We start from the raw sequence: 23743 nt of genomic DNA, 5'->3' as shown, positions 1-23743 counted from the left end.
TATATATATATATATATATATATATATATATATATATATATATATATATATAAACGTCCAATAGAGAAGCATGAATAAGGGAGAACTGTAGAAGGCAAAGCTTCAAATTATATCCAGGCAGAGTTATATATGATATTTGCTTAGAGTTCTTATTTGAGCACTGAACAGTAATGCTCATAATTCACAACACTCAGCTGTGCCTACTGTGGAAAGTTGTTATGTTTGCAAGATCCCAACGGGTTAAGCACGTGAATGTAAACGATTCTCTAGGCAATAGAGCTGGTTTCTGTTTTCTGCCCCTGTTATGAAACGCAACGGCAATTCTTTGCTACTGTCAGACCAAATATACAAAAAACAAGGTTGAGAAGATCAAATAATTGTTATAACAAGTCCTCCATGTCATTAGGTAAATCCCGTGTTTAGATGTGATGTCAGAACTTGCGTTTATCACGCATGCGCACAATGAAAACGAGGATGATGCTGCTCTCCTCGCTCTCAGTAAATTACAGGAGTTGACAGCGTCCAAAGCCGAAGCCGAGCACTGCTTGTTTAAAATTCGACTTGAAGCGCACGTACCAGGAAAATCCGATAAGTTCTTTAGTATATAAGGGCAGCACCACGTGAACGCATTTGCCTTTCCTTTTATTATTATTTTTAAAGATACACGTTTACTCTTTCAGCATGAGGATCCCTAACAGAAAACTACACACGGCTGTGGACGGAGGAGACTCGGGCGTTTCAGCACACTTCAAAAATCCTTTCGTACACGAGTTGAAATATACTCCTCTGCAGAAACTCAAGGTAAAGTACCTGTAAACTATAAACCACGATTCAGTTTTTTCCTCCTATCGGAATGCATCGGTTGGAGAAAGAGCGAAACGTTTAGCAGAAGTTGCGGTTGCTATTTCACGTTACAGCACGCTGGATGTGATCTGTTTTGGCTAGCGTACGCTCGTCGTGCGTCATCTGCTCCCCCCCCCCAAATAAAAATTCCCGAAAATCTCACTGTCCCCTTAACGACAGACTGGTTAAAATATTTCAGCAGGTGTAGATATTCTGCAGGTTAAATGTCAGTATTAGTTGTGGTTGTTAGGATACAGCTGCTTTTTTGTTAGTTTGTTCTTTACAATTGTGAAATCTATATTGTTATAATTTTCAAAAGCATATGCTGATCAACATGGCTTGATAAGCTATTCAAAATGAATATTGAACTTAAAAGCATCTTGGTGTAGGCTGTCTTATTTACAATTCAGATTTACAGTTTTTTCTGTTACTGAGTTTTGTCATTATTTCAAGACGGTCAATATGTATTTATGCTGGCGATTGATATGCTGCCCTTACTTCCCAGTCTGTATTAAGATCAGAAATTAACCAGGGAGCTAGTTCCTGAGATCTAAAATGAAAAAAAAAAAAAAAAAAAAAAAAACTTACACCGTAGGGATTTTTTTTTTAGCAGATCTTATGCTCTAAATCTCACACAAAGCTGTCTAAGATAATTCCTCCTCTTTATGTGACTTACTTACCATAAAGTGTATAAGATCTTCTTTCATTGGTATTCTGATGTTACTTACACACACAAAAAATGGAATTTATTTCCTGTCAGTTTATTACACTGGGTTCCCATGGTCCTGGAAAAATTAGGCAATTTCAAAAGTGAGGTATCTAGGCAGGGACATTTTTGTAAATTATTCAAATCTTAAAGGGACATGGAAAAGTCAGACATTTCTATTATAAATGCAGCCTTTGCATCACATATTTTTTTAAATCTAGAAATTACTCTTTGTTCATTAAACATATTTCACAAAATGCAATGGAAACAGAACCCTGAATTGCAGATCAGAGATTAAATCAACTTGTGTTAAATGCACAGTGGCACTGAAAAATAATTTCTCCAAAAAAAAAAAAAAAAAAAAAAAAAAAAAAATTGTGGAGCTGGACCTGCATCACACACTGTGAAAGATAACATGAATAATTCCTCTGCACCTGGATTCATGTTCTCATATTTATTGATTTGTTATCTAAGGCTTTTGATACCCCCTTGATAATGGGAAACCTTTGTTTAGTTTGTTGTACTGAAGCATGATTGTGGGATGTGTATCCATCCAATTCCCTGAGTGATTATGGGGTTTGTGATGCTGTTTTATTTTTAGGAAGTTGTTTTGGGTAGGTTGCCTATAATCAGATCAATACTTATAGATCAAAGTTTATAGTAGCATACAACGATCAGGCACAATATTAAAACCACCTGCCTATCGTGTAGGTCCCCCTCATGCTGCCCATAACAGCTAGAGTCATGGACTCGCAACAAGACATTAGCAGAAGATACTTTAAGTCAGTGGTTCTCTTAACCTGCGGCCCATCGCAAATGCATTTTCAATATCATAAAAAAATACTAATACTAGCCTAAAAACTCTGAAGCTTACTGAAGAATAAACTTAAAGGGGTACTTCAGCGCTGGGAAGATGAATCTATATTTAAACTGGGTTATTAATGTAGTAGAAATGTTAAATTATTTTTCAATTGGTTGCTTTCTAGACTGAAAAAATACAAACAATGAATTTTTGTCTCATGTGGATGAAAGACAACAATTCCCGGAATGCTTTGCTGCCCTATGAGGCCACTCCCAAAGCCACCGCTACTAGATTACTGGATTACTTTCACTTTCCCACTGTGACTGCGTTCATTTTCATAAAATCAGTTCAGTTAGAGACCAGACACTACAATTTAAAAACTGAACGTGTCTGTTCAATATGTGATTTAGCCACTGAGGAAGTGTTAGCACAAAGGCAGCAGGAGTCAAATTACATACATTTCTGATGAGCTGAATGAGCAATCGTGTTGAGAGCTGAGTTAATCGCGACAGCAGCATAGATTCACAGCACATGTTCAGTCTGGGGTGTTTTCAGTTCATGCCTTTGGAAGCTTAACTTTCATAGGAATTAATTTGAGAAGTTGAAACACTCACTTTGCTCTGCCTTCCATGATCATTTGAATATACTCCAGGGTTTCTAACAATACAAAGCCATATTCTAATCGCTAAAGTAACCCTTTAAATAAAGTAAACTTTTATTTGAAAGATGAAAAGATGAAAGAAAGAGCAAAGAAAACAAACACAGAACACAGACACAAATGAAAGACATACCCAGAAAAAACTTTATACATTTTATGTAGTATTTCTAGTTATCATATATGTGGCCCAGTGGAAAGTCCTGCAAGTTGTGAGTTGGGACCCATGTGGATTGAAAAACCAAAGAGGTGTTGCAATGCCTTTTTGTCATGTTACTCAAACCATTCCTGAACATTTTTAGCAAAAAAAAAAAGAGGGCACTGCCATTAAGGAAAACCATTGCCATGATGGTGTGTTGTTTATTGTCTGCAACAATCTTTAGTTAGGTGGTACGTGTCAAAGTTAAATGCACATGAATGACAGGACCCAAGGTTTCCCATGCAGCAGAACATTGCCTAGAGCATAACACTGCCTCTGCCAACCTACCTTCTTCCCAAAGTGCTGCCATCTCTTTCCCAGATAAATGGAATGGACCCAGCCATCCGATCTAAGAAAAAAAAACAAATTCATCAGACCAGGCAACCTTCTTCCATTGCTCCATGGTCCGGTTCTGATGCTCACATGCCCTTTTTATGTTCTTTTGGGTGTGGACACTGGATACTGGTCTTTATGAGCACTCTAACCAGTTTATGGCTACATGGCCCCATGCACAGCAAACTTTAATACCCTGTGTGTTGACACCTTTCTAACATGGGCATTGGGCAACATTTCGTTTTTCAGCAATTTAAGTTACAGCAGCTCTTCTGTGTGTAATCAGGCCAGACAGGCTAGCTTTCGCTCCCCACGTGCATCAGGGAATCTTGGTTGCCCATGACACAATTCAGTTTGATTTTAATGCAATATCGATTATTTTGTGTATATATCAGGTACATTAAAACTATATAAATATGTACAAGTATATAAAATAATGAATATGTAATATGGTGCATATGTTTTTCAAAATGCTCCTCTCTAGAGTTATTTTTTTAACTCTATTTCTAGAGGTAAATGTGAGGTTCCAAACATTGTTTACTAGCTGTTTTACTGACGTCTTCCCACGGTTTAAAACACTGATTGAGTGATTACATGTGACATGATACGGATTTCGGTAAGTTGTACACTTTTAACACACTTACAGATGCTCATTCATGTTTTTTTTACACTGTAACTGATATTAGACTGGGGCGGAAAGGTTCGGCTACAAACCGAAAGGTTGGTGGTTCAATCTCCAGTTCCACCTGACCAAGTGTCGAAGTGTCCATGAGCGAGACACCTAACCCCAGCTGCTCCCGACGAGCTGGATGGTGCCTTACATGGCTGACATCGACGTCGGTGTATGAATGGGTGAATGTGAGGCAAAATGTAAAGCGCTTTGGATGGCCATAGGGTCTGTTAAAAGCGCTATATAAATGCAGTCCATTTACCATTAAGGCGGAGAAGTTCAGTTCAAGCCGCGCTGCAGCTTCTCTTGAGGCTAGGGGGAGGCTTGTCCACGGACCCCATTGACATCGCTGTTCCAGACTTGATAATAGCGTGTCATTTTCTCACTCAAATCGCTGCCACCTGCTGCTGCTTCTGCTTTTAGAGGGAAAACCTGCCCATAGCTGATCTGTAATCCTCTGTAAGAATTCGTAATAATAGCATATTAGTGAAAAGGAGCTAGCAAAAGATCCAGTGTGTATCTGTATTTGCACTCTTGAGATGATTACGTTTCCAACGTGTTTTCACTTCGGTGAGTAATGTAGTCAATCGCAGACATGTTTGTAGATTTCTACAACGCAATTGGCCAATCGCTGGTGTTAAATTTGGAATCCACTCACCGCTCGTGTGTTTGTAGGGTGCTGAGTTCAGTTAACAAGCACATTAATCCTCTTTAAGTGCAGACATTGTGAAAATAAGAGATTCATTGTATACCAGCTTCACTCATTAATATAACGGAACTTTGTGAGATTAAGTTTACTGAACAAGTGACAGCTTTTAGTGATTTATAAAATGTATTACCACATACGCTTCAATACACTGACCCATCCACATATACATACTGGATTCATTTGAAAAATGTAATGAATGACAGTTAATAAATATTCATGTCGAATCAGGCTCATAAAAATGTCTGGAAAACACGATTCTTTGCTGCATGTCATTGATCCATGGAGCATTGAATCTTTGGTAACTTGTAAGCAACACTATATCGAGCCCAACCTTTAGTTTAAACTGATGATCTTTTCCTCTACTCGTGTTTTCCTCTTTTAACTAAGATTTTACAAAAGTGAAGCGTCAAACACCAAGTGGTAAGATTTTTTTGCCTCCTCAAATGTCAAAGTAGGCGAGAAGTCCTGCTTTCCCTGTTAACTTTCATCATGATCCTCTCAGCTTTTCCTGTTGTTTGTGGGAAATGGATGCAAAGACATCAGTTGCTATCAGGAAGGAAATCCAGCAGAGCCACTGATTTGATAATAGATCCACTTATCCTCATATTTCAGCCAGAAGAGAGACCCTTTGAGAGGACAAGTAGTCACATTTCATGAATCTAACCAGGTCAGATGGTTACTAGGAAATGTCAAGTGTCTATTCTCTATTCTCTATTTTTGGTTTCACTGGCCCACTGCTATAACATTAATATACAACATCGGTTTGAATGATCCAAGATAGGCTCTAATGGTTCACCTGATTTCCATATGCATCAGTCTCAAAGATAAATGGACATTTGTGGTGTTATGCAACATCCTTTTAATAGGCCTTAGATTTGAAATGCTATAAAAAGCACAACATCTATTTAAAGCATTAGAATCTACTTGCCATATTGGAAATCTTAAGAACTAGGTGATGTCTTTTCTTTGCCTGCTGTTGTAAATGGGAGGAAACATATTCATACTTAAGTTCTAGACAAATCTTGGCATTAAAATGTTATAAGCCTTGCTCACATTCAAGTGGCAAGCTGGTAAAATCAATGAAAACCAGCAGAGAGATTATGAGTAGGATTGGAAAAACATTTGCATGAATGCTCCATCACGGAAACCCACTCTTGCTCTCTCAGGTTTCTGTTGTTCCTGATGGCATCGCTTCATGCACGTCATGACAAGGGTTCCTCTAGTGCTTTTTACTGTTACGTAACACGTGTTTGAGCAACTACAGTCAAGATGAGCAGAATTCCTCAGATTCTCTGCATTGTAACTGCTCGAGCTGTAACATGAGCTTCTTCATGTCACAGTGTCTGGAGACACTGTAAGTCTTAGTGTTTTTTCTGCATTGAGCATAGAGCTTCTGTTGTTGGAGATCATGATTGATGATCATCCAAAGGGAATGTGGTGTAAGCAAGAGCTGTAGGATTTCCTCAACCGTACGTGGCTGTGAAGTGCTTTCAGTGATAATTGATCTTAGTTGATGCTCACTAGAAGGATTTACAAGAGTCATTTGCCTTGTAAACATGCATGATTGAGATGGGATGGCAAATTTAGATGACCAAGACTGATCCAACAGATTCCTGCTGTCTTGTTGATTGGTTTAATGCGATTGTTTACAAATCAGATTTGGGATCATCGGGGAGTCATTAAGCAATGTTTTGTAGGGCCACAAGTTCCTACAATGCTCATTCTTTACATATATTACATAGTCTAACTAAAGCCTGTTGACATGAATGTAGTTGATCAGGTTTAAGCATCAAGTTAAATGTACAAGTTAAATGTTGATGAATTGAGATATCAACTTTCCCTTCAGCGTTTCGACTAGTCGCTGGTCTGTAGAGGGCGCAACAGGATAAGCAATTTCCTGACACGCAGGCTCTGTTTTCAACAGTTAAAAATTACAAAATGCACACTCCGAGAACTCTCCACAAGACATGTTTGATTATACCATCTGGATGCTCAAAATTGATCGGGAGAATGCACGCTTATTGTACACGTAAGTTAATTATCACACTAAACTAATGCGTGCTACATTGCAAAGCACACACATAGCTGATCGCACATCACGCGGAGATCGCGTGTGCCTCACACAAAACCATTCAGTAGCGCAGCAATGTATTGACAACACTTTTTTTGTGATTTTTCAATAAAATACCGTAGAAACTGAAAAGTTCTAGCGTATATTTCTTGATAACTAAAACTCACAGCCTCACTATTAGTAGAGAGATGCTAGCAGATAGAATTAATTCACACACAATCACTGACTAATGCATTTATACATCTAATTGTGCTACTTTATCTGTATCTTATTCATAACAAGCAGAAATCTGAGAGAAATATAACTACCATAAGACAAAAGAACTGATGCTGTTATGTAGGACGGATAGCCTTATGGGCTGTGCTGTGTCTCTCATAGCTGTTCTGTGCTCAATATTTTTTTAAAGTTTATAACAAGTTTTAGGCTTATTTGTTCATTAATGACATCATCAGCGACTAGTTGACGTCGACTTTCATCACATAAATGTCGACTTTAAAAATCGGAAGTCGTTCAACCCCTAATGTGTGTGTGTTTTGTGTGCGGACGGTTTGCGCTTATATCGACTGATCGCGCGGGCCATGTAATACAAAAATAATAGTCCAATCAGTCGCGGGTGGATGAGAAATAAAACATTGTGTTTGTTTGATAAAGACGTTTATGAGCCCTGTGATCCCGTTTGCCGCTTTCAAAACAACCCCTCCCTCATGTGAACTGAACTGACAGGGGCATAGCTATGACAGGGAGCTTAAGCTCATTAAATATGCAAATCTTATCCAATCCTAGCTGTGGGCGTTTACTTCTAAGTCTCCAGTGTGGCGTACCCATCAAAACCCAGCGTTTTGGAGAGAGGCTCAAAACCAGTGTAGAAAATTATTTAAGTGTAAATTAATTACACCTTTAAGTGTAATTAATTTGCCCATGCTTCTCTCCGGGACGTCACATGTACATACAGGAAAACAAGTCTCATTGCATCCGCTTGTCAGAGAAAGTGTTATCGGCAGAACTAATGGATGGACTTTTAAGGTAATCAGCTAACCTGCTAGTTCTTATTTAATGTTGCTGTTTTATTCGATTTAAACAAATAAGTTTGATCCAAACAAGTTTTTCTGTTTTATGTAATCTGTTTTGTTATAAGAAATATCCATAAGGAATATCTTTATATCTAAGTGATGGATTATGGTGAGTTTGGGCTCTATTTAATCATGAGAATCTGCTATAAATAATGATGTTCCATCACCTGAGCATGTTTTCATTGCTTCATTATTTGCACATAAAGTTACAGGCAAAAATGTGCTGTATCCATTATTTGCATATGGGTCTATTATTTACATATTATGCTTGTTGTATTCTACTTTCTGATTCTTTTCAAATTGCATATGACGCTTGACTATTTAAGCTGTATGATTTTTTTTGACATTACAGCACATGCATTTTACACTTTTTTTGACTTTTTTTTTGACTTTTTTTGACTTTTTTTTTAATTTATTTATTCGCAAATAACTCCAAACCACATAGGAATGAATTAAATTGGCCAAATGTATTGTAAAGGTCAGACTCAGAGCTTTTAAATGGTCAAGGAAGGTAGCTAGGTGGTGCCCACCGTCGGTACACTCTGAACTCGGTTAAGAGTTTATCAAAAGGGTTAGATGCATTAAAGTTTTTAAATAAGTTTACTCATGAATTGAGAAATCAACTTTCCCTTGAGCTTTTTATATATAAAAAGTCATTGTGATATAAGAATATCCTGTAAGTTTCAGAGCTGAAAACTTCCTTGTTAGTCAAAAGAAAAGCTTTTATAGACACCAGGCCCAGCAAAGATCGATTTCAGAATATGCCTCATCTTGACGTCATCGTGTGGCGAAACACCTCCTATACAGAATAATAAGCACACTAAATTCAGTAGCCCTGTCCACAGACTCATGGAGCTGTTCGGATCACCTTAGCCAGCAGCAATTAACATCCCGAAGATAGCAAGCTATTGCGATATTCCTGATTGTGGAAGAACCAAGCGGCAACCTCCCGCAATTTCTCTTGAAGCCAATACTTAAATAATGTAAACTGCAATTCCTCAACTGGCCACTAGGGATAGGCTCCAGAAGGCAGCAGAATCTTATTGAGCCCCATGTTAAAATTCCTAACTTTATAGCAGAAAAAAAGCATGTTTACAAATAGCCTGGTACAAATAGCGATTTTGGTTTATACGGCTAACTTTGACCTTCATGACAACTGTGAGGGGGTGAATTTTTTTTTTTATAACTCATTCGTTTACATTATATAAAGACTTAAAGTTCTGCTTAATTAAGGGCGTGGTTATTTTGAGTGACAGGTGGATAGCCATTTATCTGCCGTCTATAGTCATTGCATCACATAAGCTCTGCCCACATCCCACCTCTTTGTCCATTTTCTGTTATCCAGGAGTGACGCGCTCGCAAGATGGCAACGGCCAGCTCGCCTCTACTTTACGCTTCAGAACGGCTTATCGGAATCCTATGGGTGACGTCACGGACACTACGTTTTTTTTACAGTCTATGGGAAGAACATAGTCGCTGCATAAGCTTGCTTCAGATCATAATATTAGGAATGTGTTGTTGAACTTTATTTTTAATGAAGTTCCAGCTCGCATGGGGAAGAAATGTACATGTTCCGTTCATTTCACTGCGGAATCGTTTGTAAACAAGTCTCGATGGTCGATGCTGGATTTGCAGACATATTGAGATTAAAACACAATGCTGTGCCTTCTATATTGGGTCCAAAAGGAATGGTGCAACACACTTATGTGAGTAAAACGTTTTAACAAATTTTAATATGTGATAGTATTACATTGTTACAGATCGTTTTGATTATGTATGTGTCTAACAGAACATAACTTAGCATGCTGTCAAAGGCTGAAAAATTCTTTATTTGTGGTGTTGTTGGTTCATTGCGATTCGGGGTCAGACTCGGACATGTATGTAATACAAAAATAATAAACTAATCAATTGTTCATTTCTAAGTCTAAAGTGCGGCATGCTCATCAAAACCAGTGTAGAAAATACCCTATTACTTATTCATTATGATGATTTTGAATGTAAAAACCACACAAACGTCATTAGTTGACCTCAGACAACAGTATAAAAAAAAAAAAAAAAAGCCAGTTCATGACAACTTTAAGCTTTAAAATTATATTTGTATATTTTAAATATATTTGAGTTATTCCATCAGAGGTTGCTTAGTAATATGATTATAACATTTTTCACTTCTGGTTTAAAACATTTTAGCAGCCTATTGCAGAATGTGCTATAATAAATAAATGTTATGTAACTTGACTGGAGAGACTAATTGCTGAACTTGTGCCAACACATCCATGTTGTCATGCGTTTTGTCATCTAACAGTATAGCACTGCTCAGGTATTTTGAACTTATACCGTGACGTTTGCCGTGAGTATATCTAAGCCTTACTCGGACCAGTAAGCGACCTCCTAGAATACCCTGAGAAAACCATAGCAACCACTCAGAACACCTTGACAACCTTGAGGTCAGGCACTTGCGGAGGCTTCGCTGTGACTCTAAGTAGCTCTTAAACCTACTCCAAGACACTAGCATCATCCGTCTACTCTTTTACAGCACTGCTAAAAGCATCAGATGCAGGTTAGGGTGAAGATGGGCTTCTTAACCAGCACATCCCCCTCGTCCTCCCTCAGGCTGAAGCAGATGGAGAGTAGACATGAGGGGGAGGCTGTTAACAGGACCCTATAGGCTGGGGATCAGGGCTGTGCCTCTCACTCCTGGGACATTATACAGTGTGTTGGGGTGGGGAAGGTTGAGACTGGGTTATAATTCTTGTTTTCAGCAAATTATTTTAGCTATTTCTTCTGTTTAAAAGTGTGAAAGTGTGTGTGTGTCTGTGTACATTTCTTTTTAATCTCATAGGGAATAAGTGCTTTTGTATGTTTTTGCACTTATAATACAGTTTACACTAGCACTACCCCTTCTTACAGTTCTCTGCTGCTCCCTCCCTTTCCCAAGAGAGCCATTACTTCAGCCTCTAGATCAGTTTAATCTTTCTGTCAGGGCAAGCCGCAGGAGTTGACAGCAGCTCTAGATAAATAAATAAACACTAAACCAGCCATACAACCTCTCCCACACTTCATCTCCTCCTAATGGAGGCGTCGCGTGAGCTCATCCACATTTAATCACCGCTCTCAAAGAGATGCTCTGATCTCGCGGTGACAACCTTTACCAGTTGTGTCATAAGCTAACTGCTAGTAAATTTAACAGGATGGGTGTCCTTCCTGACCAATTAGTTGTTTGTGAATGAGAGACACAGGAATAACCTTTTGTTAGGCTCAACAAATAGAGCAGTGGTCAAGAAACACTCATGCTTTTTGTGTCACGAGTCACAGTCAATTTTTCTTGGAAATTGGAAGCACACACTCTCAGGCAGATTAAATATTCATTAACCATTCCGGGTCTTAATGTGAGCTCATTCCCGTCTTCTGCTTTGGTTCTTGCGACATTAACCAAAAAAAAAAAAAAAAAAAAAAATCCATTAGCTTTTAGCTGTAATCAACTAAATTTAACTCATATATTGTTTTAGCTCAAAGCTTCAGCACGATTGCTTCTTAACATACTGATTTAACCCTCTAATTTGTGTTATTAATACAATTATTATTATTACAATTACTGTGTGTTTTCAAATCTAGGAGTTGGTTGAAGCTTTTTTTATTTATTTTTTATTTTAAGTAGTTTAATTAGCATGTTTATTTTTAAAGCAACATGAGCAATATACTCCATAATAATGGACCTAGTTTAAAGGGTCATGAAACCCCAAAACCATGTTATTGAGATGTGAACTGATATGCACATTGTTGGAATGGATCATTTTTGTTTTCTGAACAATTTCATTCTTCCGGATTGAAAAGCAAAGTTGAAGCAACATCATGGAATTTGAGGTAGAAATATGCCTTACAAGTGTGTGACTGGCTGAGGGCACGAGTCGATTTCAGCTGTGTCTGAGCTCTTCTCTGCATTATTCATCAGTATCAACTCTTTTGTTTTAACCCAATCACTGCATAACTATAAATGGGTGGGGGACCAAATCTATTCACATGGATTTTTATCTTCATCCGATTCACAAATTTCAAAAATCTGGTTTCTTAAGTGTTACACTTAATAATAATAATAATAAAAAATGTATATATAAAAAAAAAAAATATGTATATATATATATATATATATATATATATATATATATATATATATATATATATATATATATAATATTGACATATATATATATATGTGATCTTTTTTTCCTGATTTGCCTATTGAAGCGTGACATGTGATGTCCTTATGCACTTAGCTAATGACTCTCTTAGTACAGTCATGAATGGCTCACCATATGCATTTAATTTTGGCCTTGCAAAAGCATAATTGGATTTTTGGAAATCAGTGGTCTCAAACCAAGCTAATGTAAATTTCCAAAATGTTTCTGTTTGCTATTTATAAAACGTCAGTACGAAAAAATGTCCCTTTATCCACATTTTGAAATACAAGATGTGGGTCCTATGAAATACCCTTTCCCCCCAGTTCTGAGTTTTCCATTATTTTTATTATTTTACAGTTTGATTACATTTGAAATAAATAAAAAAGAATGTCTAATCAATACAATTCATAAAACTTAAACAATTGTAATAATTTATTAACATTTTTACAATAATAAGGCCCTATGAAAAAACTACAAAATAATCAAATGAATTAATAAAACAGTTTAATCAATGTTTTGATTTCTTTTAATTTTTTTTTATGTTTCAAAAACATGTTTAATGTCTCATAAATGCTCCTAATTCTTTTTTTTTTTTTTTTTTTTTTTTTTTTTTTTTAATGCAATTACTTTCTTACAGGCATACATATAAAATAATATTCTATATATTCGGAATGACATGACATGGCACATTATTTGAATATGACCATATTCAGAATCATATTGTTCTTATGCATCAGGTTTGGTTACTTATTTGTACTTGCATCACAGAGTCATCAGAATGTATTTGATTTGATACTTTTAATGTTGGATCAAATCCATGGGATTGATGATCATATCTGTTCAGGCATGCATGCACTTTATAAATGAAGCCCCAGGGTTCTTCGTTCTTTACAATCAGCTTTGAAGTAAACTTTAGACCATTAACTGCAAAAAGTCTTAATCTCTTAAACTCTTAAAATCTTGATACTTTTGTTCTCAAGCATTTCAAACACTAGCCATTACATCAACTATCTTTCCTTAAAATCTTGTTAGTTCTGCCTAGAAGAGCCGAATGTGAGTTTGGTACTGCTGGCCTGTCTATCGGTTAACTAGGGCTGAGCAATCTAAATGTTAATGTTCTCTAGGCCAGTATTGCACAGCATAGCAAAATGCAGTGTTGTCTCACTGCAAGCTGTACATTTTTGTTTCCCTCTCTTTCCCTCATCTCTTTCCGTAAATGATCCTCATACCTGACTTTTTTTCCCTTCTGTGCTCTCCAGAAGAGTTTGAAAGCAATGCTGGCAAATTCTGGTTCAACATGAAAATATTTTGGATTTTAACCTTTGGTTACCTCTAACACACTCTTTCTCTCTCACTCACACACAGATAGCATTGATGACTGTGACACTGTTCCCTGTCCGTCTGCTCTTTGCTGCATTCATGATGTTGCTGGCCTGGCCCTTTGCATTCGTGGCTACCGTTGGCCGCTCTGAGGATTCAGTTGAACCGCTATCTTGGTGGAGATGGTGAGTAACAGATCAGAAATGTTAATCAGATGTGAGAGTCCAGGTCCAGAAACATCACACTGCCTCTACATTTCTGCCCTTTGCATGAGACTACACTGCTAAAATAGACCTACAGAGCCATTCAAACTGCGGTTCGCAGAAAGTAAACGAAAGCCATACATTTTCAATGAGAGGATTTGAGGCGACATTAGCTACAGCAACAGTTGTCATATTCAAATGAGTAACCACTGCGAGTGCAGATGATTGCTTACTTTGTTCGCTTCCTGATAAACTGCAGTCAAGTAACTACAAGCAAGTGAGGTGAACACACCTTTAAGATCTGTTTCAAGAATGTTTCTCAAACCCTGGTGGTCTTCCAAAGAGTGTTTTCAGATGCAATTTTGGAATAAATTGTGCAGTAGTCAAATCTCTCATGTGCTTCACATCAGGGTTCTTGTTGGAATTTTTATTGTGAAATTGAGTTTTTGTTTTATTAGTTTTTTTCACACTATCATTGTTTGTTTCAGTTCTAGGTTTTCCCAGTTACAGGTATAATATGCATTTTTTTCTTTTTAGTTAATTAAAAATGTTTTTAATGTTGTTGAAAATATTAACACTTCACATTAGGAGTGTCAAGCTTTAATGCAGTGTCTGCCCTGTGTTCAGTGTTTTAATTCAGTAACATAGGGTTCCATTGCTTTTGGGACAATTATAAAGCTAGCGCCTAACATAAAACTTGCAATCAACTGAGTGGGTCCGTTCAGTTCGTGTGGTGAGCAAGTGAGCATTACTGCAGGAGGATTCATTGGATAGAAGCTTGCTGCCAATATAGACAGATTACTAGGGATTGGAACAAAGCAGTAGTCTAAATATTCTCAGATATTGGCGAGCTCTCTGTTTCTCACAATGTTAAACTGCTAAAAATAAGAGTGGCATATTGTGTGTCTGACGTATGTGTGACACACCTACTCACATCACACTGCTCCATTCACACCGTCTCCATTCCACTATCACCTGATAGCTTCCACTGGGCTCGTACTGTGTGTTTGTTTGTCTCTGTGTGTCTTTCTGTATCCTGTTGTGCACAAGTTTGTTCTTGTGAGGTGAGGAGAGGAGAAGTTTTTTTTGTCAACAGTGTAAGTTTGAACAGACATGCTCAATTACCAACACCAGAGAGGCACGTCACAAAACTACGTATTTCAATTACTCCACGTTTGAGAGGGTGTGTGAGAGTGTTTTGGTGTGTTCATGAGCCAGCCGTGTTTAATTTTCTAGTGCTGCTAATATTTAACATGAAGTCCATGTAGAAAGCTAATCCAAAACTGTTAAAATATCAACCTAGCTTCTGAGAACAAAAAAAAACAGTAACACTTTTGTGTTTTTATGCTTTAAAGTTGGATTTTGTGTGAATACGGTCTACATCAAACCTAAATGAGTCCTAATTAGGCTGTGCATTATTACATAATAATGTAATATGCTCTTGAATATCCAATTCAATTAAGAAAGGCATCACATAATTGAAGTAAAATAGTTTGTAATGCAGTTTCATGTTGACTTAATTGCTAAATGATATGGACCACAGTCAGTTGGATGTGAAGGCAATTGAATTGCCACACAATGTCAGGAAGCAGGTGGTATTTTCCTGCTGACCCTGTCCCTGTCTTCCTTTTTGCCTTCTCTTTCTCCAGGCTGGTAGATCTGGCCTTAAAGGCCATCATGAGAGCCATGTGGTTTTCCGGAGGGTTTCATTGGGTCCGTGTGAAGGGACGGCCGGCTCTGCCCAGTGAAGCACCCATCCTCACAATGGCCCCTCACTCATCCTATTTTGACGCCATCCCTGTCACCATGACTATGGCGTCTATAGTGATGAAGGCAGAGAGTAAAGACATTCCGGTCTGGGGCAGTAAGTTTTTAAAAATATAAATATATATATATATATATATATATATATATATATATATATATATATATATATATAAAGTCTTTAATTATTTTAGTTCACCTTATAGCTGTTTGTGTTGTTTTACATGATAATTTGAAATTTGTATTGTGCTAGAATAACTGGAACTTTTCACAGCATTTACATATTTTTGCTCTTTTATTGGTTCAACTGCTTCTATTGTTCTACTCATTTGTAAATCACTTTGTACAAAACCATCTGCTAAATTATTAAATGCAAATGAAATGTGGTCAGAAAGTTTTTTTCCTCTTCATATTAAGTGCTACACTACTGTCTTGAGTCTTTTTTGCTCAGCACGGCTACATTTATTTGATGATAAATTTAGTAACAACAGTAATATTTTGAAATATTTACCATTTAATTAATCCATTTTCTATTGGAATATATTTTAAAATGTAATTTATTCTTACAGCTGATTCTTAGCATAATTTCTCCAATCTTCATTGTCGCAGGATCCTTCAGAAATCATTCTGATATGCTGATTTGTTACTCAATAAATATTTTTTCTTATTATTGAGAAGTTGAGCTGCTTAATATTTTTTTGGGAACCATGATTTCGAGATTCTTTGATAAATAGAAAGTTTAAAAAAACAGAATTTATTTAATATAAATCTTAAAAAAAAACATTATAAATGTCTTACTGTCACTTTTTTATCAGTTTAATGTGTTCTTGCTAAATAAAATTATCAATTTCTTATTGACCCCCCTGTCATACATAAAATAAAATAAAAACATAAAAATCATGAGTTACCTGAGAGCATCTTAACTGGCATCAAGTGGAGATTTGTTTGTAATTTGAATAAGAAAGAAAACTGTCTAAGATTTGTTTGTGCAGTGGGCCTAATAATTATTGTTTATTATAGAAAATCTGCAATATTTGACTTGGCAACTTTACAGGTCTTCCTTTCAATCACTTATTAAAAATATTATTTTATTGTTCTCTCTGTGTCCCTCTTTATTCTCTCTCTTGCCCCACCCTTCACTTTTTCTCCATTTTTAGCTCTTATCAAGTTCATTCGGCCCGTGTTTGTGTCACGCTCGGATCAGGACTCTCGAAGGAAGACCGTTGAGGAGATCAAGCGCAGAGCGTGTTCTGATGGTAAATGGCCTCAGGTACCAAACGCACATAGACTTCTAACATTATGACAGATTTACTAAACGGCAAATTAGCATGAGAGCGCAATTCCATAAAAGCGCAGATGGGAGTGGACAGTTCTGCATGTGATCTACTGACGACGCGTAAATTATTTCAATTCCAGAATGAACAGCACAATCTAACTGTTAGCGTCTGGTTTAAGACGTGTTTTTTGGGGTGGTAAATAGTGATGCAAAACACCAGTAAATCCTTTTGTAAATCCCCTTGCATGATTCTTTTAAATACTCCTATCCGTACATTTTGCACCTGAAAGGGAAACTCCTACAAATGCATTTGCACTAAGTTCAGCCACAAAAATAACTCTGTCCATGCCTTTTCAGCACTAATTTATCCCTGCGTGTCTTTAGTAAATCCCGACAGTAGTTTTTTTTAAAGCCAAAAGAGGGTTTGCGCTGGAACAAGCTGTTAGTAATTTGGGCCACTTTGTATCATCTGATTTTCGAATGAGAGCAGTACTGAGGAATTTCTCTTCTGACTGTGGCCTGTTTTCAGATCATGATATTCCCGGAGGGCACATGCACCAATAGATCCTGCCTCATCGCATTTAAGCCTGGTATGTGTAGTACGCTATCTCTGTCTGTGCCAACATCTGATATCTGCTGACTTAACACAATTTTCATGCTTGGAATGAGTGATTGGTATTTTTTGTTTTTGAGTCCTTGTGTTAGAAATGTTAAGAATGTTTGTTGAAGATAATTTCAACTGCTAATTTGTAGCTAGATCTGTAATCGGTGTATGTGTGCTTTGGTGTTCGCTATCTCTTTGTACCCTCTCTAATCTGCAGCCCATCATGGTTCACAGCACTGAGAGAGCTGGTGCTTGGCTTCCTCTTCCTGTGTGCGCTGTGGAGTCTGATGGTCTTTTCTCCTCAAATCCCCCTCTCCTCTGTCAGTCATTGTATCACTTCTATTCCTCTAATCCCCACTCCTCCTCTCTATCCCTTGCCTTTTTTCTCTTGTCTGGCTATCTCACTTTTCTCTCCAAAACCTTTAATACTGGAGCTCTTGCTGTACCAAACAACATTAACTGTGGGTGTTCTGCATCCAGATCGTTTTCCAAAACAAAAACAAGGCCAGAAACTGATTTTGCATGTGTGCAGTGAGTTCTGGGGCCTGTACCATTAAGGCAATTTTGCTGGCTTGCCATGTAAATTTCAGTTTAGATTGAGCCAATCCTGTGTTTGTACCATGTACCAGGTACCATGAAAGAGGTTTGGCTTTTAGCTGTGTTCACCGTCATCGTCAAAATATCCTCATAAACAGTCAGGTATGTCTTTAGTGAACATAAACCGTTGACAGATAAAATGCATTTGTATAAATGTATTGGATCCGTGCAGCTCTTAAAGCGACAGCAGCCTAACATTCTTGCTGTCATCTCTATAGTTATAGCTACCCAAACAACAAAAGACAGAAAATACACTCACTGTTCTTGACTAAATAACTTTTGTAACTACTAGTGTTATTTTCATTTGATCACAGTTTCTGTACCTGAATACCTGAAATACACTGTTTATTTCAGTTGTATCTTTGTTCAATTTTATTTATTTGTGCGAGTTGCTCATTTCTTTTTGTTCTTTTTTAATTACTGTGTTTACTTTTCTTCAATAATGCTTGAAATTGATATTAGTTTTTGCTATGGTATTTTTGAGCCATAGGCAAAAGTTCCATGTGTAAGTGTTATTTAGCCTGTGTATTTTTTTCATGGTATTCAGCTTAAATTAAATGTTTTGCAAAAAGAACTTGGAATAAATGTGAAGGATATCTACGTTTGAAGTGCGGAATCAAATTAGGAATAGAAATCGATAAAAAGAATCGGAATTGTTAAAATTTAAACAATACCAAACTCTAATATACCTTTGGATGGGAATTATGCTAATATATCTATGCTCATTATGATATAGATGTTTATATCTGGACTTTGATTGATGTGTTTTAGGCAGGTCTAGAGCAGTGTTCTCTGTTAGATAGAATAATTATTTTATCATAGGTAGAGTAACTAACTACTTTTTCAAAATGGTGGCTTGAATGTAACTTAACTACTTTAACTTACAAGTAGCTTGTAGCTTGTAAAGCTACAGTTTCAGAGTACCTTCCCCAACACTGCATATTTCATATTAAAGACATAGACTTTAAGAAATTGATATCACAGATTTTATAATATTATTTTTAATTTATAATATTTTTCTTATAATAACTCCTTAGGCTTAGACCTTTCTAATGTCTTTTAGTCATAGGCTGTCTGCATATTAATAGGTAACCCATTTTTTTAAGTTTTTTTGTAAAATAAGTTCTGTAAAATATTACAAATAATAATAATAATTAGTATTAGTATTATGATGTTTTATATTTATTCTGACATACTCTATTTTTTAATTTGTTATTATGAAAATGTTATTGTAATGGTAATATTTCTTATTTGTAAAAATATTTTTTGCAGTAATCATAATAATTATTTGTCATATTAATATAAACACAAAATTTTATATACACACACACTTTTCATTTGTAAAACATATATAATAATTGCATTTTAAATCGCAATCGCTATTTTATCCAGAATAATAGCAATTATATATTTTCCCCAAATCGTGCAGCCCTAATGTGGACACTGCAAGTATAAACCAAGCTTTAGTCAAATACCAGCTCAGAACATCCCTATTGTGAACGATGCAAATAATTGGGTGTTTTGTATATTTGCACTGACCTGCTCTGTATAAGAGTTGCATTGAAGTTGTCAAAGGTGGGTCAGTTCAGTCTCTGTGAAGAGTTTCTATTAACAACCTGTAATAAGAAGCTGCTTGTAAGCTGAAGGGCATCTCTCGTCTCTCTACACCTTCCCAGAAGTGATGAGACTGGACTGGCACAGACTAAGGCTTAAAATATAGAGACAACAAGACTTAAGATACGACTCACCTGTATGTTGTTTAAAATATGATCATTATTTTTAACAGTGAAACACAAAAGAAGATATTTGTTGCCAAGCAACACTGATGTTGGCCCAGCGTCAACCGAACGTGATTTAAACCAAGGGGAACACTGCCCCAGAACGTGATTTCAAACACAAGCCACCTTATGAATTATACAAGCCTCCAAAGTGTACTGCAATGATGGTAAACGGTCATAAAAGTAGTTTATATGATTGCACACTATTTTACTCTAAGAATTCTAAAGCCATTCAATAACACGGTACATATGTGTACTTTGCGGGTGGGACATGTCCCCACCATGTTTTTTTTAAACCTCTCATCTAATGTAAATCAAACATCCACTTGACGTTAATTTGTGCTAAATAAGAAGCAGTCGGGCGCTGGAATGTGTTGTTTTTAAATCATACTGAGTGTCCGTTGCCATTGTTATCAGTAGCTGCACTTTCTTTTTTGGCTCGTGCAGTCTTCACACAGACGAGCACATCAATTTTGTTATACAATCTTTGATGAACATAATAATAAATTATTATTTAGTGAATGCTTCTTTTCTCTAATACAATACTATATCAGATATGTACAATGACAACTGTAGACAAATAACATTATGATGTCCAGAAATCAATTTCAATTGTACATTAAGATCTCATGTTTAGTGAAGTTTCATTCTTACATCTACACTGTAATCTATAATACAACATATTGTTATTGGTTTGCAATGATATCTGAATATTAAAAACAGTAAAGCTGGATGAGGTCAGTGGATTTAGATACATAAGTTCACACCCACCGTTGCACAGAAGGCTCATGTTTCAAATGGGACAGGCTATATAGTTTTAATGCCACACCCAGCCCTTGGAGTGGAACCAGGTCAAAGCACAAGTTCTCTCTGATTCCCACTCGTTTACCATCCTTTTGTCCCTTCTTCCCTGCAGGTGCATTCATCCCTGGCGTTCCTGTGCAGCCTGTACTGTTGCGGTATCCTAATGAGATGGTAAGAATAACCTCAACGCCCTAAACAGGGTGTGTCCTTATTGTCACTGTTGATCCACATGCTTGCTGTTAAGAGCTGTGGATTATGTATCTTCAGTCATAAAGATTTTGAATTGATTTTTCCCAGGCCAATCAAATATGCTCCACTGAAACCTTTCTCCATTTGTCTGTTTGTCTCTAATGTCTTTGTCTCCTTGCATAAATAATACAAGTCCAGCAATCAGGTTTCATTTAGACTCCCAGGAAATCTCTTATCATTTATTGCTACTGGAATTTAAGTAGGGGCCCCTAGAGTCAATGTTGTGCTATTAGAGGAGCATGGTCAAGTTCAAGTGGTTAGGACACATTTGGGTGTGTGTGTGTGTGCAGGCTAGTTACTTGTTTAAGGATACTGCCAGGCACTTTTTTTTTTTGAGATGCTAATCCCATTCATTTACATCTTTCTCTTCTCACTTCCTTGACAGGATACAATCTCATGGACGTGGCAAGGGCCTGGAGCGTGAGTCTCTTGAGTTCCTTTAAAGGCACAGTTCACCAAAAAATAAAAATTCTGTCATTATTTACTCACCCTCATGTCGCTCCAACCTGACTAAGTTTCTTTCTTCGGCTGAACACAGAAGAATATATTTTGAAGTATGTTGATAACAAACAGTTTTGATTCCCATTGACTTCTCATTGATTTCCATTGTATGGACAAAATAAAATGGAACCGAAACGGTTTAGTTACTAAAATTCTTCAAAAGATTTTCTTTTAGGTTCCACAGAAGAAAGAAATGCTTACAGGTCTGGAATGATATGAGTGAAATAAATAAAATGCATAATGATAAAAATAAAAAAAACCTTTTTGTTTCTGGGTGAACTATCCCTTTATCTTACTTATCCTTCCTCTCAGTATATTGACAGTTTTGCTTTATGGAAAAGACATTAAAAGGAATCCCTCCTCATCTAGCCAGTCCTCTGGGTGTAGACTTATGATCAAGGTTTATGTGCTATATACTGGCAAGTTAAAATTAAACACCACTATCTTTTTCAGGTTTAAGATTTTATGGCTCACGTTATGTCAGCTACATAACATCATAGAAATAGAGGTGAGAACTCACATTTTGGTATAAATGTCAGTGTTACGTTAGTATCACTTATACTAATGTTTTGATCTTTTTATATTTTCAGTTTAAGTTTTAGTAATTCTGTTTTCATTAGTTTATTTAGTTTTAGCAAATAATTGTAGAACTTACACTTTTTTTTCTAACTTATTTCAGTTAGTTACCATTTCTTCTCTCTTTCTCTCTCTCTCTCTCTCTCTCTCTCTCTCTCTCTCTCTCTCTCTTTCTGTGTGTATCTTCATACACACACACACATGATATAAACTATATAATATTTAAACAGTAACACTTTATTTTGATGGTGTCCTTTAGACGTTCTACTGACTGTAAGTAACTTTTCACATACATGTCAATTTATATTCCTGTCCTTAACCTCTTAATCTACTAACACTAATACTACCCCTAAAAGTCTACTAATACTCAATACTCTAATGAAAGTTAATTGAACTGTAGTTGTTATGTATAGTCCACAGAATATCTAAAGGGGACCGTCAAAACAAAGTGTAATCACCATTTATGATAATAATAATAAAAATGTATCTGTCCAGTATCTTCCGACATATAGACCATCAAAAGAAGAGAAGGAGAATCCAGCCCTGTTTGCCAGCAATGTGAGACGAATCATGGCCAAGTGAGTGGACCTAACAAAGTCCCCAACACACACACACCTCTTTAAAATATCTAGTCATTCTAAAAGGCACTAGTTTCCTATTATCAGTAATAAACATACGTATTTTGTTTTCTTCATAGGGCGCTTGGGTTGCCCATTATCGATTACTCCTTTGAGGACTGCCAGCTTGCTATGGCCAAAGGCCCTTTGCATTTGCCCAGTCACACCTGCTTGCTGGAGTTTGCCAGACTGGTACGAAGTTTGGGGTGAGTAGATAATAGTTTTAACACCATCGCTTGACGTCTATGACAACATATACCACCGCATACTGTATACTACGTTCAGGTGTTTTTGAAAATAAATAATTTATTTTATTCAGCAAGATTGCTTTAAATGTATTTTGATCAATAAATTAAAGCAGCCTTTGTGTGCATAAGAGACTTTTCACAAAGTTTTATGAGGATGTCCTTAGTTGGTGAGTGACTAAGCAGTGACCAGTCAGCAAGGCTTTAATGAGAGAGAGTCTGTCAAAAGTTTTCCTGTGGTTCCTGGAAGTTGCTTAAAGTGGGTCTGTCAAATTAGATCTTGTTAGACCAAGAAAGTGCTAGTCATTTTCTGTGCAGTGTACACCAGATGATTGGACATGGACTTTGGGTGGTCTGCAGGTGTGTCTAGCAGACCTATAGGCTGGGATGTTTTTTATTTTATATATATATATATATATATATATATATATATATATATATATATATATATATATATATATATATATATATATATATAAACACATTCTCCTAAAGGATTATTAGGAACACCATACTAATACTGTGTTTGACCCCCTTTCGCATTTAGAACTGCCTTAATTCTATGTGTCATTGATTCAACAAGGTTGAATTTCTTTAGAAATGTTGGCCCATATTGATAGGATATTATCTTGCAGTTGATGGAGATTTGTGGGATTCATATCCAGGGCACAAAGCTCCTATTCCACCACGTCCCAAAGATGCTCTATTGGGTTGAGATCTGGTGACTGTGGGGGCCATTTTAGTACAGTGAACTCAGTCATGTTCTAGAAACGAATTTGAAATGATTCAAGCTTTGTGACATGGAAGTGGAGATGAGTGGTACAAGGTTATTATAGTTTTGCTTTTTTAAAATAGTTTTTATTTTATTATCGTTTTCAATTTTGCTACAAATTTCAGTTTAGTTTTAGTTAGTTTTACAAATGGTTTTGCTAGTTTTAGTTTAGTTTTTATTTTGCAAATACATTTCTATTTAGTT

At 36.5% G+C, this 23743-nt stretch overlaps 1 protein-coding gene across 1 annotated transcript in view; it reads left to right on the top strand.

Moving 5' to 3' along the window:
• The first annotated feature begins 351 nt into the window (after positions 1-351).
• The window catches only part of lpcat1 (lysophosphatidylcholine acyltransferase 1), a 45002-nt gene continuing 21610 nt past the window's right edge, over positions 352-23743 (top strand). The window contains exons 1-10 of the mRNA XM_067425710.1: positions 352-801; positions 13599-13738; positions 15406-15620; positions 16678-16790; positions 17326-17386; positions 20692-20750; positions 21214-21248; positions 21783-21837; positions 22401-22483; positions 22603-22728. Coding sequence (XP_067281811.1) covers positions 682-801; positions 13599-13738; positions 15406-15620; positions 16678-16790; positions 17326-17386; positions 20692-20750; positions 21214-21248; positions 21783-21837; positions 22401-22483; positions 22603-22728 — 1007 coding nt within the window. The 5' untranslated portion in view covers positions 352-681. The remainder of the gene's footprint in view (positions 802-13598; positions 13739-15405; positions 15621-16677; positions 16791-17325; positions 17387-20691; positions 20751-21213; positions 21249-21782; positions 21838-22400; positions 22484-22602; positions 22729-23743) is intronic.

This window comes from Pseudorasbora parva, chromosome 19 (genome assembly GCF_024679245.1).
Source record: "Pseudorasbora parva isolate DD20220531a chromosome 19, ASM2467924v1, whole genome shotgun sequence".
Classification (NCBI taxonomy): Eukaryota; Metazoa; Chordata; class Actinopteri; order Cypriniformes; family Gobionidae; genus Pseudorasbora; species Pseudorasbora parva.
The sequence above is the reverse complement of the archived record's forward strand: the minus strand, read 5'-3'. Positions and strand labels throughout refer to the sequence as shown.